Here is a 16,604-nt window from a genome sequence, read left to right on the forward strand (position 1 = left end):
GATCCCGGTGTTAAGGGATCGAGCCCCACGTCAGGCTCCTCTGCTGGGAGCCTGCTTCTTCCTCTCCCACTCCCCCTGCTTGTGTTCCCTCTCTCGCTGGCTGTCTCTATCTCTGTCTAATAAATAAATAAAATCTTTAAAAAAAAATTAACAGAGCCTAGTTCTCCAACCCATTAATGTAATGTACAATTATCATGTCATTTTTCCCAGCCATGGAATGGGTGGGTAATAATGGTAATGAATAAAAATATAAAAATGAACAGTGTTTTAGCAGTGGATTTTAGTAGTAATTTTCTTTAGAATTATTTTTTATTATATTCTTTGTCCATTGTTATTTTTTGTCAATTTTGGTAAAAATTTCCTTTTAAATAACCTCAAAAGTTACTGCCTATAAGGGTACTGAAACACGCTTACCATAAAAATCAATGAATCTTATTTCCCATTGATATTTCAGTCCTACTTATATTATCTAAAATTCAAAGCATATTGTAGACAATGCTCTTAATGAGGGCTAACTATTGAGGTTATATTGATAGCCCTCAATCTTGAAATTCCTCCTTGTTTCCATTTTTCTTGGACTTATTTCCAATCTACTTATCTCAATGCTTTGTCATAGATGAGAAAGATAAAATAGACCTTGGATCTTATTGGTAACTCTTATTAAAACAAGGAACAGTAAGTAAATCAAGGTTTATTATTTTTCACTGTTTAGTGGTTTCTATTTTCCCATCATGTTTCTAACACCACTGTGGAATGGTAACTGGTATTTTAATACGATATATTTTTCAAAGGCTTATCTGGTGGGGGAATCTTTCTTAAAAATCAAGCACATATACACAGGGTGCAGTAAGTAAATAGGCTGTATTACTCCATCATTAGGAGCCCTTTTCAGTGGTACCGCAGTTAAATTCAATCCTTTTTGTCTGGGCTGTGTATGAATTCAGTTGAACAACTGGTTATAGAGAGCTTTTATATTGTGGTGGTTGTTTTGGTTAATAGCAACTTCCCTATTTAATTCAGTTTCTCTTTGTAACTCAAAAGTTGTTTGTAAATACAGTCAACAGAATTATACCTTTTTAAAAATTCTGAAAAGCATAGTACCTTATACAGAAAACGGACCACTGGAAAAGGCACTGTTTGCCTTTTGAGCTGTCTGAATCTTCTCCCATTTTATAAATTATCTATGTGGGTACTTACAAGGTGCCAAAATAAATGACGGAAAAGGAAAATATTATTATAATTTATCTACATGATACAGACTACTATTTAATTTATTATCTAAGTTACTCAGTTGCAATGGCATGGAGTAGGTATGATTTGTATATATGCATATGTTATTACATTCCCCAGTGTTTGTAAGTAGTGTGTTTTGGGTTGCTTTGTCGTAGTGAGATGTATATGAACAGAATATTATAAATATGTCAGACTGTTAAAGATCTTTCTCAAGTCAGAAAATATTCACTGTGCATTCATTTTTAAAAATTATTTTTCTTTTTCCAATACAACCATCAGTGACATTATTTTAAATGAGCTACTTAATGCAGGAAAAGTTACAACTATAAAATATAAAAAATTCATAGACTTTTTCTCCTAATCCTATTCAATAGATTACAAACGTATTTATTTTTTCCCTGACATAACCTAAAAAAAGAAAGAATTCTTAAACCTTAGCATATTGAAATAAAACGGCACACTAGGAATGAAATGAAATAAAATGACGATTCAGTAGCCTTTACAGCTATAGAGTGACAAAATCCCAGAGGGTTTTAGTCTTTAAATTATTCAGGCTGTCTAAATTTCTGCTGCCACAATATTTTTTTCGCAAATGGAATAAAAATGGCATTTTGCTCGCGTAGATCTAGCTGTTCCCTGGGTGGTTGGTTCTAGAAAAGCAACAGGCTTTTCCCCCTGCCTTACAAGAAGCAACAGTTATAAACTCTTAACAACCAGAAACTGCTACCCCACCGTGGTTGGAAACAGCCAATAGAGAAGATGACAGCTATGATTTCAATCTACCGTGCAACAGCTTCAGAAAGGGAGAAGAAAGAAAGGAAATAAAGAATCTTATCCTCTTGAAAGGACCGCTTTATGTTACTACCGCACCCCACCCCCTCCGCTGTCCCTTTAATTGTCTGGCTTTTCTGGCATCCTTAGGTTTCTAGGGTAAAGCAAAGCAATGACGCCAAGCCATTCTACTTCAACTTAAATTTTCAAGACGCTAGAAGAAAAATTCATCATCCGCCCCCCCCCAACACACAATACAAGTCTCCCCAGAAGCTGACTTGAGCACTTTCGTATTAGCCAGCATGGACTGTTGTCTCAGCCTGTTGCTCCTGCCACAAGGTGTGTTTGAGCCTGGAAAGAAGGAGGGCACACTCTGAAACCGTGTCTGTGTGCTCGGGCGCCTGGTGGAGGGACCTGCGCTGGCTCTCGGGTTCAGCGACCACTCCCGGTTAGGCGGCTATGGGCCACGCTCCGGGGACCCTAGTGCAGGCCGCCCGGCCGCCGGCAGATGGTGCCCTCCGCATCGGAACACCAAAGGAAACCCTGCTTAAGTGTCGCTCAGACTCCGCCCCACCCGATCCCCCAGCGCCACAGTCACCGTCCCTCCCCAAATAGTGCCGAGCACGTTTCCTCCGGAACACTGCAGTAGCCTGTGTGTGTGTTGAAAATACAAACCAGGGGCAACAGGGAGTGTGTGTCATTGTGGGGAGCACGCGGAGTGGGACTCCCCGGCCGGGGCGAAGTGACCGCCAATGAAACGCAGAGGGCGAGGGGACCCGTCCATTTCACATCTGCGTAAGCCCGGCCGCGGGCCGTCGGGAGGCCACTCACCATGTTCACTTCGGAGACCATGTCTATGCTGGCGACATCGATCCGCATCCCTACGTCCACAGGGGGCCCTGCGGGGAGGTGGCACACATTATGGACATATTCTTAGAGTGGCGACAGGATGGGGAGAGCCAGGGGGCTTCCCTGCGCTTACTACATTTTGAATGGGCTTCCTCCATCCCCCACTCCCCCTTGTAGGGGACAGCCTGGGAAAACAGGTGTGGGCACACGCGTGATGCAGTGACTATGCAGAGGGTGTGTCGGGCGGGGGGAAGGTCGGCTCTGCCTGGGGTTTCATCCACCTGCGACTGAGGGTCCGGTGTGTGTGTGTGTGTGTGTATGTGTGTGTGTGTGCGTGTTTGTCCAGGGCGTAGGGCGTAGCGCTCACTTGCGGAAATCACATGTTTTTGTTTTTTTTTTGACATTTATCTTTGACAGGAAAGGAGAACTAGATATGTATGGGTTACAGGTTGAAAAAAATGAAGCGTTACCTCCAAAGTCCGGCCGCAAGCGAATGTCATATCCTTTGAGCAATCTGTCCACTGTCTCTTTCACGTATGACATGTTGCTGGGCTCATTGGCGCTGAAGGGAAGAAGTAGGGACCGTATTCAAAATGAACACAAACTGCGAGTAGACATAAATATAGACAAGCACACCTTACCCCCAAATAACAAGCTACATGATCCAGCAAGCATGTAAAAAGAAAAACACCAAGAAAAAAAGAGACGTTCAACAACGGCAGCTCACCTGTGTGCACAACAGACCATGGCAATCATCACAGGGAAAGAGAGAAGCCCCAAACTCTCTCGATTTTGTACTGTCCACATTACTAACTCTGATTAAAGAATTGTCTTTTCTGCGAAGATTCAAGGAATGCAACTTAGTCGGCGGCAGGGCAGTAATTCCCGAAAGGACCTGCGCATGCGCAGAGGGTGCTCACTTCCAAAAGACACCTTGTGCCTTGCAAACAATATTCCTAGTGGAACAGGCAACAGATTTCAATGCCTTTAAAGTTCCTGTTTGTGGTGTTCCACGTCCTCTGAGGAGTCGCAGATATCCTGTTCTTTCCTTATTCGGGATCCTGTATGCATTTGCATACTGAGATTCCTTCGAGCATTAGCGGTTGCTATGCTCATTTCCTTTCTGTCCTCAACCTGATTTTTTTTTTTTTTTAAAACTCAACTCCCAGGGATCTGGCTAAGGCTGCTTGTGATTGGCATCCTTCGTTGGCAGTCACGGTGGTCCTAGAACTGAAAGTGTGGAGGCGGGGCGATTCTCTCATCTCCAGGGTATGCCTGTGTTCCTGTGATGGGGGGACGAGGTGGGTGGGGGGAGTGAGTGGAGAAGGAGAGCCAGAGAAGAAGGGAAGGGGCAGAGGAAACTCAGCACGTATTTCAGGACTCCAAGAATCAGGTCCCTTTAGGAAGCATCCTAGGACATCTGCCTTAGTGTAGTCCTTCTCTGTGGGAGGAGGAGAAGGAGAGGCGAGCCAACTTTTTCACTCGCTCCCCCACTTTTCTTCCCTCCCCCCTCTTGTCTCTCCGGGCATGAGATTTAAGGGAAACAAGTGATGAGGCAGCATCTCTGGGCAGGCAATCCTTTTTCTAGTGCCATCTGCCGCAAGTCCCACTTTTTTCTCGGTTCTGGTAAGGAAAACCTCTTTCTTAAAATTGCCGGTGTGTTAACTTGCATTAGTAGCCCAGAACAGAACCGTGAAACACCCAGAGGGTCTAATCTCTCTTTGCAAATAGATTGGGGTTCTGCAGGAGCAAGAGTTGTTTGAATTATATTAAATTCAGTCAATGCAATTCAGTAAATGTCATGGAGCACATGTTAGGCGGGAGGCCCTGGGCTAGGAGTTTGTTCATTTGTTTAATGGTATAATTAAATATTTACTATGTTCTAGGCATTCTGGAACTTAGAGACGACTTAAAGAGGGTCCCCGACCTAGGGAAATTCACAGGCTCCCTGTCACGAAGACGGACACAAATATAAGGAAATTTAGTATGTCTCTAGATAGTTTATATAGTGACAGGAGGCTTGTTAATCCTACAAAGAGAGGTAGATAATGGTGTCCAGACACGACGAAAAATTTTTGTCAGAGCGGGGAGGGAGGAGTATTCCAGAAGGAGGGAACAGCCTGTGCCAAGTCTTGGAGACTTGAAAGGCTATGTATGGTCTACTTGGATAGCTGAACCCAGAAATAACTGATCAGAATATAAAAAGGGGAGTGGTAGGGATAGTGGTAAATAGGGTGCAAAGAGAAGCTGAGGCCAGACCACAAGGAAAGTTACATCCTTTACTACGTCCATTTAGGCTTCTAGAAATCACTTAAAGTTTTAAGTAGGGATAGTGAGGGTCAGATGTCAGTTTCAGACACAATGTTCTGGTAGAATAATCAGGATCAGAATAATTAGAATTTATCACTTGCTGACTCTCTGCTGGTTATCATGCACATTATATAGATAATCTTATTTAACTCTTCATAATAATCCAAATGTGGTAGATATTATTATTCTCATTTTATGGTTAATAATACTGAGAACAAATCAGGGCAATGTAACTGGTTCAATATCAAACAGCTAATGGGCATTCCAACCCAGAAGCCATGGACCCGACTACTCTATGCTATGAAGTATGGACTCCAAAAGGAGAAGCCAGAGACAGGGAAAACAATGAGAAGGGAGAAGAGTTATTGCAATGACCCAGGCAAAAGGAACGAAAGTCAGATAGTGTTTAGCATGGAGAGGAGGTGATAGACCACTGCAAGTTTTCAGAAGTATAATGGAGACATCAAATAGCTGGAAAGGTCAGCACGTGGAGACTTTTGAAAGGTAACTAAAGAATTGTACAAACATTTACACATGTGAAGATCTTGACGTTCTATATAAACTCTATTTTCTCATTTGAGCCTCATAACAACCTTAAACACTGAGGCCATTTCTTCCGGGGACAATGATAACTTAATCAGGTTTCTTAATTTTCTGAAAAGTGTGTCAAGTCTACCTCTTTTTAATTCATATGGATGAGCTTTTAATGAGTTAAAGAAAAGGTTTACTTATGCTTCCCATCCTTGCTGAAGCACAGAACTTCTTTATGTGGCACAACTCTGCAAACGCTGCATTGTAGGAAACAAAATGTGTGGAGGTTTACTTCCTTCATTTGTTCATTCATTTATTTCTCAAATATTTATTGAACATTTAGTAGGTGACAGCCACTATGCTAAAACCTGGTGACCCAACAATGATAAAGATAGCGTACAGAGACCCTTTCCACATGGAATTTGTCAATTGACCTATGTTTTGGAGGTTGCAAATTGTAGCCTTGCTAGTCAAATTCAATTCATAAAAGAAGTATTTAGTCAGGTGTTCACTGTTTGTTCAATTTATATAGCTTTTATTGGGATATATGTTTTCTAGTTGGTCATAAACCCCCCAAATTCTTTTTGAATAACAACTAGGATTGTATTTATTAATGTCTATAAAAGAGCCAAGATTCTATCCTAGGATTGAGGAAAACTATGAGTGATTTCAAATTCTTGCATCCTAATGTTTAGTATGCTGCAATTGGGTTAGTTTCACTAAATCTGGCTTTTAAATTATACCTCCATTTATATGGAAGGACACTATAAGAAGTCATTAGATATTTATAATATCATCTAATACTGGGATGGTATTGAGGATGGAGCTCACTGTGTCACTCACTATCTTATGTATGAGGACCGGTGGGAGAAAAATTTTCCCAGACCCTAGTCTGGGAAAGGCACTTAGCACCCCCAAATTCATTAATTTCCTTATTTGCTTTGGCCACTGGGAATCTCAGAGTTATAGGTTCAGTTCAGCTTTAATCATTATGTAAGGTCTTAATGACCTGCATTTGTTATGTTACATTTCTCCCTGGTGCCCTCAAATCCTAAATTTAATTTTCCTTTGTCACACTTTACTAACTTAAAAACAGATATATTGCACTGAACATATATAGTGTGTAAGCTGTCTTGAATAATTTTTAGAACTAATTGGGAAATAAATTCAAAATAATAAAAAAAATTAAGTAAATAACTGAAATGCTAAAAATCATCAAACCTAGACACACCGTGGGTTTTTTTCATGACTTAAAAACATCAACAGTTACTTCCTCTGTGAAGTTCCTTGTTTCTTTTCCAAACTAATCCTCTTGATTAAGACCTTCCCCCTTCAAGATTCCACTCAATTCCCATTTTTTTTTTTATTAAAGCTGACCCTGAAAGCCAATGTACACTTAATCATCCTTACTCTTACTATCTTCTACTGACAACTCCTCAGGGGATTCTAAAAATGATCATCCATTCAGCAAATTCAACTGTGAACCTGTGAACAGATTAGTATGCAGTATTTACCAAAAAGAAAAATTTTCTACAAGTAAATAAGAGAGAAAGAAAAAAAGACAAAGAGACACTCTAAATGAGGAGCTGCAAATTAAAGCAATGATTATACCATTTCAGACTTATTAGATATGCAGAACTTAAGAATGACAAGTATTGGTTAGAAACTCTGATATACTTTCAGTAGGCATACAAATTGACCTGCATACTTTGTAAAGCAATTTGGGCATATCTGGTGAAGTTGAAAGTGCATATGCCCTTTGGCCCAGAATTTCCACCACTAGGAACAGGCCTTTGAGGTATACTCACACAGTCTAAGAATGTTCATTGCAGTGTTGCTTTTAATGGTGTAAAATTGAAAACAACCTAAATGCTTATCTATTGGGAATAAATAAATATTGACATAGGTAAACATTGGAATCCAACAGTAAAAAAATATAAATATCTACACGCTTTACATAGGTAAATCACAACATAAAATATTGAGCAAAAACAAACAAAACAAAATTAAAAGAGCTAGGTGCAGAATTGTATTAGTGTGATAACATTAACTAAAGTTAAAAATATTTACATACAGCAGAGCTTGGGTGGCTCATTTGGTTGAGCGTCCAACTCTTGGTTTCAGCTCAGGTCGTGATCTCAGGGTTATGGGATCAATAATTCCATCAGGCTCCACCCTGGGCAGGGAGTCTTTTGAGGATTCTTTCTCTCCCTCTCCGTCTGCCCCTCCCCCGCTCTCTCTGTCTCTGTCTCTCAAATAAATAAGCAAATCTCAAAAAAAAAACCCAAAAAACCACATTTAAGCACAAAACCCAGAATATATATTATTATAAAAAGAGATATATAGATTTTAGATGGGTAGATATCTATTATAAAAATTAACAGAGATAGGAAGGATACTAGATTTTAAGATATAAAACACGCTTCAACTGAATCTATAATATTTTATCCAAGAAAAAATCTGAAGCAAATGAATCAAAACATGATAGGTAGGTGCTCATTATTCTAGTCTTTATGTATTTCCAGTATTTGAAATATTTTGTAAAAACTAATTAAAATTAATAAGTGACAAACTGGGAATATACATTTGAAATTTAGAGTTTTTAAATGTTGATATATATCAATAAGAGAAATAAATAAACCTAAGAAATAAGTAGGAAAATGATTATAACAGGCATTTCACAAAAGAAAGTGACCAATAAATATATTAAAATTTTTCAATCTCAAAAGTAACAAAATGAATACAATTTTTAAAAAATATGAAGAATGATTTTTTATTTAGTAGGCTATTTTAAAAAGGTTTAACCTCAAAATGAGTACTGTGAAGAAATGTAACTTTATACAATTTGGGGGCAGTATAAATTATCACAATCTATCTTAAGGACAATTTGCCATACAATTTTGTCATGCAATATGCTATTTTCTGAATTTGTCTGTAGATTTGCATTATTTTTAATTGATCAGGTTTTCTGATTTAAAGTAATATTATATGCATATTCAATTATAATATATTTAATGATGATTTAAGATTTAATATATGTATATATTTATAGCATGCTTTCTACAACCAAGTTAATTAACACATTCACTATCTTACATAGTTACCATTTTTTGCGTGTGATGAGAACACTTAAGATCTACTCTCAGCAAATTTCAAGTATATAGTACAATATGATTGAGTATAATCACCATGCTGTACATTAGATTCCTCAGAACTTATTCATCTCATAACTGGTCAAAGAGTACAAACTTTCATTTATAATATGATATATTTTTATCAAATTACTTCAAATCAACTCACCTTGAATTTTGGTAAGGTAGCCACACTATTACTACTTTTTAAATATTTATATGTCCTTTGTTATGCTTTCACCTCTTTTTTTTAATAGATTAAGTCCTGTATTTATTTATTAAAATGATAAAATCTTATATAATTTTGATATTACAGTAAATCTACCAGTAACTTAAGTAGTACTTTTATCTGTACTTATGGAAATAGCCTCACTTTGTTTTTTGCATATGAGTTTATTCCCTAAGGGTTTATTATTTTCTTAGAAAAGAAATGTCTTGTGTTTCAGGCTATATTAATAGCCAGTAATTTAACAGATTTTTAGCTGCTAACATAAAAAATGTCTTTTTCTTTTTGTAAAAAAAGAATTTATTTATTTATTTTAGGGAGAGAGAGGCTGAGCACATGTGTTCGCAAGCAGGGGGAAGAGCAAAGCGGGAGGGAAAGAGAATCTGAAGCGGACTCTGCACTGAGAATGGAGCCCCACACAGGTGTGGGCTCGATCCCACGACCATGAGATCATGACCCGAGCCAAAACCAAGAGTTGGATGCTTAACCCACTGAGCCACCCAAGCGCCCCTAAAAAATGTCTTTTTTATTTTGCATTTTTCAGCTTTTCTTATTCAAATATAACATGGACTTTTGAGGACAAAAATTATGTCATGTAATAGACCCAAGTACATTTCTACCTCTTTTTACCCTTATTTAATTAAACTTCATGCTGTAACAATTTTATAAAGTATCTTAAAGAAATAAAGAAATAAATTCACGTTTTACCCTAGCCCTATATTTTTACTTGCTTTGAGTTTCTTCTGAAATTACTATTTCCAGTATTTCTACTCCTTCCAGTGTTTGGAGTGATTATAAGAATATTATTTTCTTGTTTTAAGGAGAATCCTACACAAATAAATAAGTAATTTCATGTTTTTTGTCTTGTTTAAATTCCAATTAGTTAACATACAGTGTAATATTAATTCAACACTTCCTTTTTTTTTTTTTAAGATTTTATTTATTTATTTGACAGAGAGACAGCCGGTGAGAGAGGGAACACAAGCAGGGGGAGTGGGAGAGGAAGAGGCAGGCTCCCAGCGTCAGAGCCTGATGTGGGGCTCAATCCCAGAACGCTGGGATCACACCCTGAGCCGAAGGCAGACGCTTAACAACTGCGCTACCCAGGCGCCCCTGATTCAACACTTCCATACAACAATATATACTTCATCTTATTAATAAAGACATTCTAAGTTGTTGATTATATTAAAAATACTACCTTATGTTAGTAAGTATAGTTAACATTTTTATAGGCTTATTATTTACCAATACAATTGTAAACACTTGACATATTTAGTGCTTACAATACCTTCTGAGGTGGTGATACTATAATTGGTTCTGTTTTATAGATGAAGTAACCGAGACACAGAAAGTTTATTAATTTATCCAAGGTTACACAAGGAAATGATAGAGATGGAATTTAAATTCAGGTGGTCTAATGACAGTCTATACTCTTTACCAGTACACTATTAATTATGAAAAAAATGTTGCCACCATAAAACACTTTATAAAGCTCTATTGAGATAATTATATGATTTTTGCAAATTCTCCTATGTAATTACATGCATTCAGAGTTTATCCTATGTTATGAGTGACTTGCATTTTTAGAACAAGCCAGAATTAGAGATTTTTTTTCTTGAAACACAACAGACCTATGCTCCCCAAGTGGAATCTTATAAAGAGACACTCTGAAAACTGGAAGTGCATGTAACGTTGTGACCTGTGGCTGACCAGTGTGATGCTCTGGGACACAAAATCAAAGAGAATGACTATTAAGGTTACCAGTGAATTATTGCTTTAAACCATTGTTTAGGGGTGGCCTGGGTGGCTCAGTTGGTTAAGCGTCTGCCTTCCACTCGGGGTCATGATCCCGGGATCCCAGGATGGGGCCCAACATCGAGCTCCCTGTTCAGTGGGGAGTCTGCTTGTCCTTCTCCCTCTGCCTCTCCCCCAGCTTGTGCGCTTGCTCACTCTTTCTCTCTCAAACAAATGAATGGAATCTTAAAAATAAATACATAAATACATAAATACATAAATAAATAAATAAACCATCATTTAAAAGTGTTGCCATTCATCACTCTGTTAATGTATAGAGACTTCGCTGCTTTTCTTTTAGTAGAAACTATTTATACTTTTCATTTTATTTGTTTCATGAGCTACATTTTTAGTATCTGAGGTTAGCTAAGTAACAAAAGTGTTACAAATACCCAGGTGAACACTTTTCTCTCTAAACATATAGCCCTGGGGCTTATTCATTTATTTAATCAAAAATATTTTTAGAGCTATGCAACAATAAAAGATTGTTCATCTTTTATTTATCAGGGTAAACATTTCCAAATAACCAGTGTATAATGCAAAAAAATACTAGAAATGAGAAAAGAATATTCCATCATGTAGTTAAAAAACAAAATTCAACTGAATAAATTTGAAGATCTAATTGGTTTTATTAAGCCATTCATAAATCAGGGAACATCCCACCTAGCAAGTAGAAAGGAGCTCCAGAAGTTGTACAAAATGAGTTTTTTAAAGGAAAAAGGATGTATGGGGCTTTTATTAGCAAACGAAAAGAAAAGATTGTTTCAGGCAAGGTCATCTTCCCTTGGGGACTGAGAGGGGGTCTTATTAGGTGCAGTACCTCAGCTTCCTTTGGGGGCTGGAAATGGCCTCTATAACAGTTTACCTACCTCCATGGTGTTGACCTACCAGCTAAGACTACATTTCTGAAGAAGGTTGGAACTGCAATTAGGTTAGGTATTAAGCCCTGGTTTGGTGACTCCATTTTGGACTGTGGTTTTCTTTTTAACATGACCTTGGAGTATCACGGAAGACACCTCAAAAAGTTGACACTTTCTGCCAGATTTTCAATTCATGGAATTAAGAAGTTGGGTGGAGTTCAGGCAGGTGACAAACACAACTAAAGGCTTTGAGTCATGCCGTTGATAACGATAAAGGAAACGAGTATTTCAGGGAGAATGGGGCATAGATTGTGTTTGCAGTGGCCAGAGAACTGGAGGGACACGAGGAGGAGAGGAAGGGAACAAGACAAGGAGCAGGAGATGTTCCAACTTTTAGCTAATCTGGAACCAGACTAGAAGAAGAAAATAGGGGATTTGGTTGGAACATAAAACTGTTTTTTTTCTCAGCCCTGTTATTAAATACATACCACTATTACTAAATGGAGATCAAAACACTACTAACCTATTATTTTCATTTTGTTGTTATTAAAACTCTTCTGATTATTTTAAGAGGGTTTCAAAAGAAAATTTGGAAAACCTTGAGATTTGGACTGATCACTGAAATGATACAGTGACAGAGTAATTCATTAATTTCAAAATTACTGTAATCATTTTCTGAGTAAAGAAATCAAACTTATAAAATCAATCCTCCCTCTTAAAGACAGAACTTAAATCATCTCACATTTTAAGNTAAATAAATAAATAAATAAATAAATAAATAAATAAATAAACAAAAAAACAAAAAAACAAAACAAAACAAAAAACATGTTCTTCCGCTGTAAGTAACTTCTATTATATATTAACACTGAATAGATATGGGGTAAAATATTTGGAAGTTGCAGCCCTCCTTTACTTCCTGGAATCAGAAATGAATTAACCATGGACATGGAAAGGTTCTAATTTGGGTTTAAGAAATGAAACACTGTAATATGGACCCTCATACATAAATAAAGACAGATAATCAAAAGTCAGCAAATCTTAAAGAAAATCAACATCATGAAGAAGAGGAATAAATCCCACAAGGAGAAAACCAAATCCTCCTGGGAAATAGTTCTACCTTAAAGCAAGCACAATAGTTTGAGGAAGAGTTAAATAGATACATAATAGCCAATAAAAAGAACAAACTGTTAGGCAAAAACAAATGTCAACAAGGACACAAATTAAAAACTGGGGTTCCAGGGTCCCTGGGTGGCTCAGTTGGTTAAGAGTCTGCCTTTGGCTCGGGTCATGACCCCAGGGTCCTGAGATCGAGCCCCACATTTGGGCTTCCTGCTCAGTGGGGAGCCTGCTTCTCCCTCTGCCTGCCACTCCCCTTGCTTGTGTGCTCTTTCTCTGTTGAGTAAATAAATAAATAAAATCTTTAAAAAAAAATGAAACAAGACTGGGGTTCTAGGAAATTAAAATGTAATTGCAAATTTTAAAAGAAAATTCAAGGGGCACCGGGGTGGCTCAGTTGGTTAACCTGCTGATTCTTGATTTCTGCTCAGGTCGCAATCTCAGGGTCCTGGGATTGAGTAGCACCTCAGGGTCTGTGCTCAGCGGGGAGTCTGCTCTAGATTCTCTCTGCCTCTACCCTTCCTCCTCCCCCACACCTCACCCCTGCTCACAGGCATGCTCTTTCTCTCTCTCTCAAATAAATAAATAAATAAATCTTTAAAAAAAATCCAGTAGATGATTGAATGACACAATTGATGATTCTGTTAGTGAGCCAAATAATAGAATCAAATAATTATCAAGATTACGTTGCAAATGACAAATAAAATGTCATTGAAAAGAGATGCAGAAGGTACATAAGGAAAGAATAGAAGGAAAGGAGCAAATAATAAAAGAAACAGCAACGTCCCAGAAATGACAAAAGTTATTTGTTCTATGACTGAACAAGTTCACCGAATATTAAACAGCATTAATTAATCATATTCTGGTGAATTTTCAGAACATCTTGAAAAAAGAAAAAATCTAGAATTTTCTTGAGGGGAAAAAAAATCATATTATCTACATAGAAAAGAGAATAATTTGTCATTCTTACCAGTAAATTTAGTACCAGAAATTCTTTTTTATAAACAAAAGAAAAACAAAAAGAAATTTATTAACCCATGCATCAGAAATTCTTATCAACAAATTTAGTAACAGAAATCAAAGAAGGAATGTTTTTAAAATTCTGAGTGAACATGACTGCAGTGCTAATTCTTTACTCTTAACAAACTAGCATTGAGCTGTGTTGGCAATTTAAAGTCATTTTTAGGCATAAAAGGACTGGGAGTTTTACCCCACAAATCTTTTCAGCAAGAATTACCTAAGGATAACTATAGCAAAGCAAAACATCAACATGAGAAAGAGGAAATTAAGACACAAAATGAAGTGATAAGCAAATAAATGGGTAAAAAATATTCTTTAATATTTATGTTAAATGCAGTGAGATCAAAAGCAAATGTTAAGAAATTATTCTGAAGCTATAAGCGAAAGGTACAGAATTAAATATTTATGAGTTAGAGAAGGTGCCATAAAGTTCATGGGTTGCAATGAAACAGGAAGGAAAAGATATTTTGAATAAGCCATACTTCTTAAGTAGAACTGATGAATTAAAAACAAAAACTATTGTTTATTTAATGTTTACTATGTGCCAAGCACTGTATTAAGTCTTTTAAAATATATTATGCTATGTAGATCTAACATTTCAAGATTCTAGTAATACTGCCTTCATTTTTCAAAATTTTTTAAAGGAAAAAGAGATGTATGAAGCAAACTGCTGTTGGTCATACAGCTTAGATGTGACAGAGCCAGGGTGCAAGCTCACAAATTGAAAATCCAAAGCCAGTATTATTAACTACTGCATACACTGCTTCTTGGAGAAAAGGTGGAGTACAGAGAGTGAGATATCCAGATGCTGGTGGACAGATAATGGAGAATTCTGCTCAGAAAAGAAGAAGTCACTGAGATGAGTTGAGTAACAATAAGAGTGAAACACTTGAGAAAAGACCACACATGATTGAAGATCTACACACCTTCAGAGCAGCCAAAATTACCGCCATCTTTGTGGGTTGCCATGAATGCCTTCCATGTCCATTTCCAAATCCATCATGATAACTGCTATTTCTAGTGGCCAGGATTTCCTGTGTCCTTACATGGCCAAGTACTGTGGCTAAGATTTCTCTGTTCTTTACTATCGCATGCATTCTTACAATAAAACTACTAAATTGAAATTCTGCGAGGAAAAGTAGCATTTTATTTAACTTACCCATGTATATCCCTTATCCAGAACTGTGTCTGGCACAAAACAGCCACGCAATAAACATTTGTTGAATGAATGAATGAATGAATGAATAAATAAACAAATAAATTCAGCAATGTTTATTGAATTTCTAATATGAGCCGGGCACTAATCTAAATATTGAGTACACAGCTGTGAACAAAACAGAAGGAAATCCATCCTTGCCATTATGCAGTTCATATCCTAGTGAGGGAGATGGATCATAAGCAAAGTAAAAATATAAAGTATACTGTATATTTAGATAATAGTAAGGGGGGGAGCAAACCAGGGAATAGAAACAGTAATCTGGGGAGAGATGTGTTTGTGGAAACTTTAGAAACGATGATCAGAGAAGGCCTCATTGACATTGGAGTAGAAGGTTATAGATGGTGAGGGAGTGAGCCATGCAGATAGAGTGAGGAAGAACATTGCCAACAGGGTGCAGCAAGTGTGAAGATACTGAAGTGGAATGTGTTGGTGTGTTTAAGGAAGCCAGTGCTGCAAGAGCAGAGGGAGAGGCAGAAAAAGCAACAGGAGATGAGTTAGAGTTAACAGATTTGCTCTGAGTAAGAGGGAAAGCTAGCAGAAGGATTTGATGTGGACAATTCAGGATTTGATCTGACTTGCTTTTTAAGAGAATCACTCTAGTTACTAGAATATAGATTCCTACAGGGCAAGGGTAGGAGTTATGTCACTAATCCAGGTGGAAAAATTAGAGTAGCAGTGGTGGTGATAAGTGGTCATATTCAGTACATATTTTGAAGGCAGAGTTATCAGGGCATTCTGACAGACTGGAGGTGGTGTGTGAGGGAGAGAGAGGAATTTGGGATGACTCCAAAGTCTCTGAGCTGAGCAGATGGAAGAGTTTGGGAGGATGTGGAGAAAGAGTTTGGGAAAGGGGGTTTGTGACCTGAGCCAGTTCTGGACATGCTAAATTGGGTATATAGTTGACCCTTGCACAACACTGGTATTAGGGGCTCAGACCCCCACAGGGTCAAAATCCACATATGACTTTTGACTCCTTCAAAACTTAACTACTAAAAGCCTACTGTTGCCTAAAATCCTAACTGACAACAGAAAGTGTTGATTAATAAATATTTTATACATGTATTAAATACTGTATTCTCACAATAGAGTAAGCTAGAGAAAATAAAATGTTATTAAGAAAAATCATAAGGAAAAGTAAATATATTTAAAGTACTGTACTGTATTTATCAACATAAATCTGCTTATAAATGGACCCCTGCAATTCAAACCTATTCTCCTCAAGGGTCAACTATATTTGTATAACTCCATTTAAAGGGAGAGGTCTTGACTAGAGATATAAATTTGAAAACCATTAGCCTTAATTTCTTGTCCTCTCTAAATTCATATGTTGGAGACCTACCCTCAGTGTGACTTTATTTGGAGATAGGCCCTTTAAAGAGATAATTAAGGTTAAATGAAGTTATAAGGGTGTGGCACTAATTCCAATATGACTGATGTCTTAGAAGAAGAAGAGACACCAGGGGTATTTGAACACAGAAGAAAGGCCATGTGAGGACACAGCAAGAATGGGGCCATCTGCAAGCCAAGGAGAGAGGCCTCAGGAG

The 16,604-nt window shown here is 37.4% G+C and overlaps 1 protein-coding gene across 1 annotated transcript in view; it reads right to left on the reverse strand.

The window, feature by feature from the left end:
* Positions 1 to 4,004, reverse strand: part of GABRB1 (gamma-aminobutyric acid type A receptor subunit beta1) — a 352,274-nt gene extending 348,270 nt beyond the window's left edge. The window contains exons 1-3 of the mRNA XM_034670952.1: positions 3,581 to 4,004; positions 3,324 to 3,415; positions 2,836 to 2,903 (exon numbers count right to left, since the gene is read on the reverse strand). Of these exons, the coding sequence (XP_034526843.1) occupies positions 2,836 to 2,903; positions 3,324 to 3,415; positions 3,581 to 3,660 (240 nt within the window). The 5' untranslated portion in view covers positions 3,661 to 4,004. The remainder of the gene's footprint in view (positions 1 to 2,835; positions 2,904 to 3,323; positions 3,416 to 3,580) is intronic.
* Between the last annotated feature and the right edge of the window lie 12,600 nt (positions 4,005 to 16,604).

This window comes from Ailuropoda melanoleuca, chromosome 11 (assembly GCF_002007445.2).
Source record: "Ailuropoda melanoleuca isolate Jingjing chromosome 11, ASM200744v2, whole genome shotgun sequence".
NCBI lineage: Eukaryota > Metazoa > Chordata > Mammalia > Carnivora > Ursidae > Ailuropoda > Ailuropoda melanoleuca.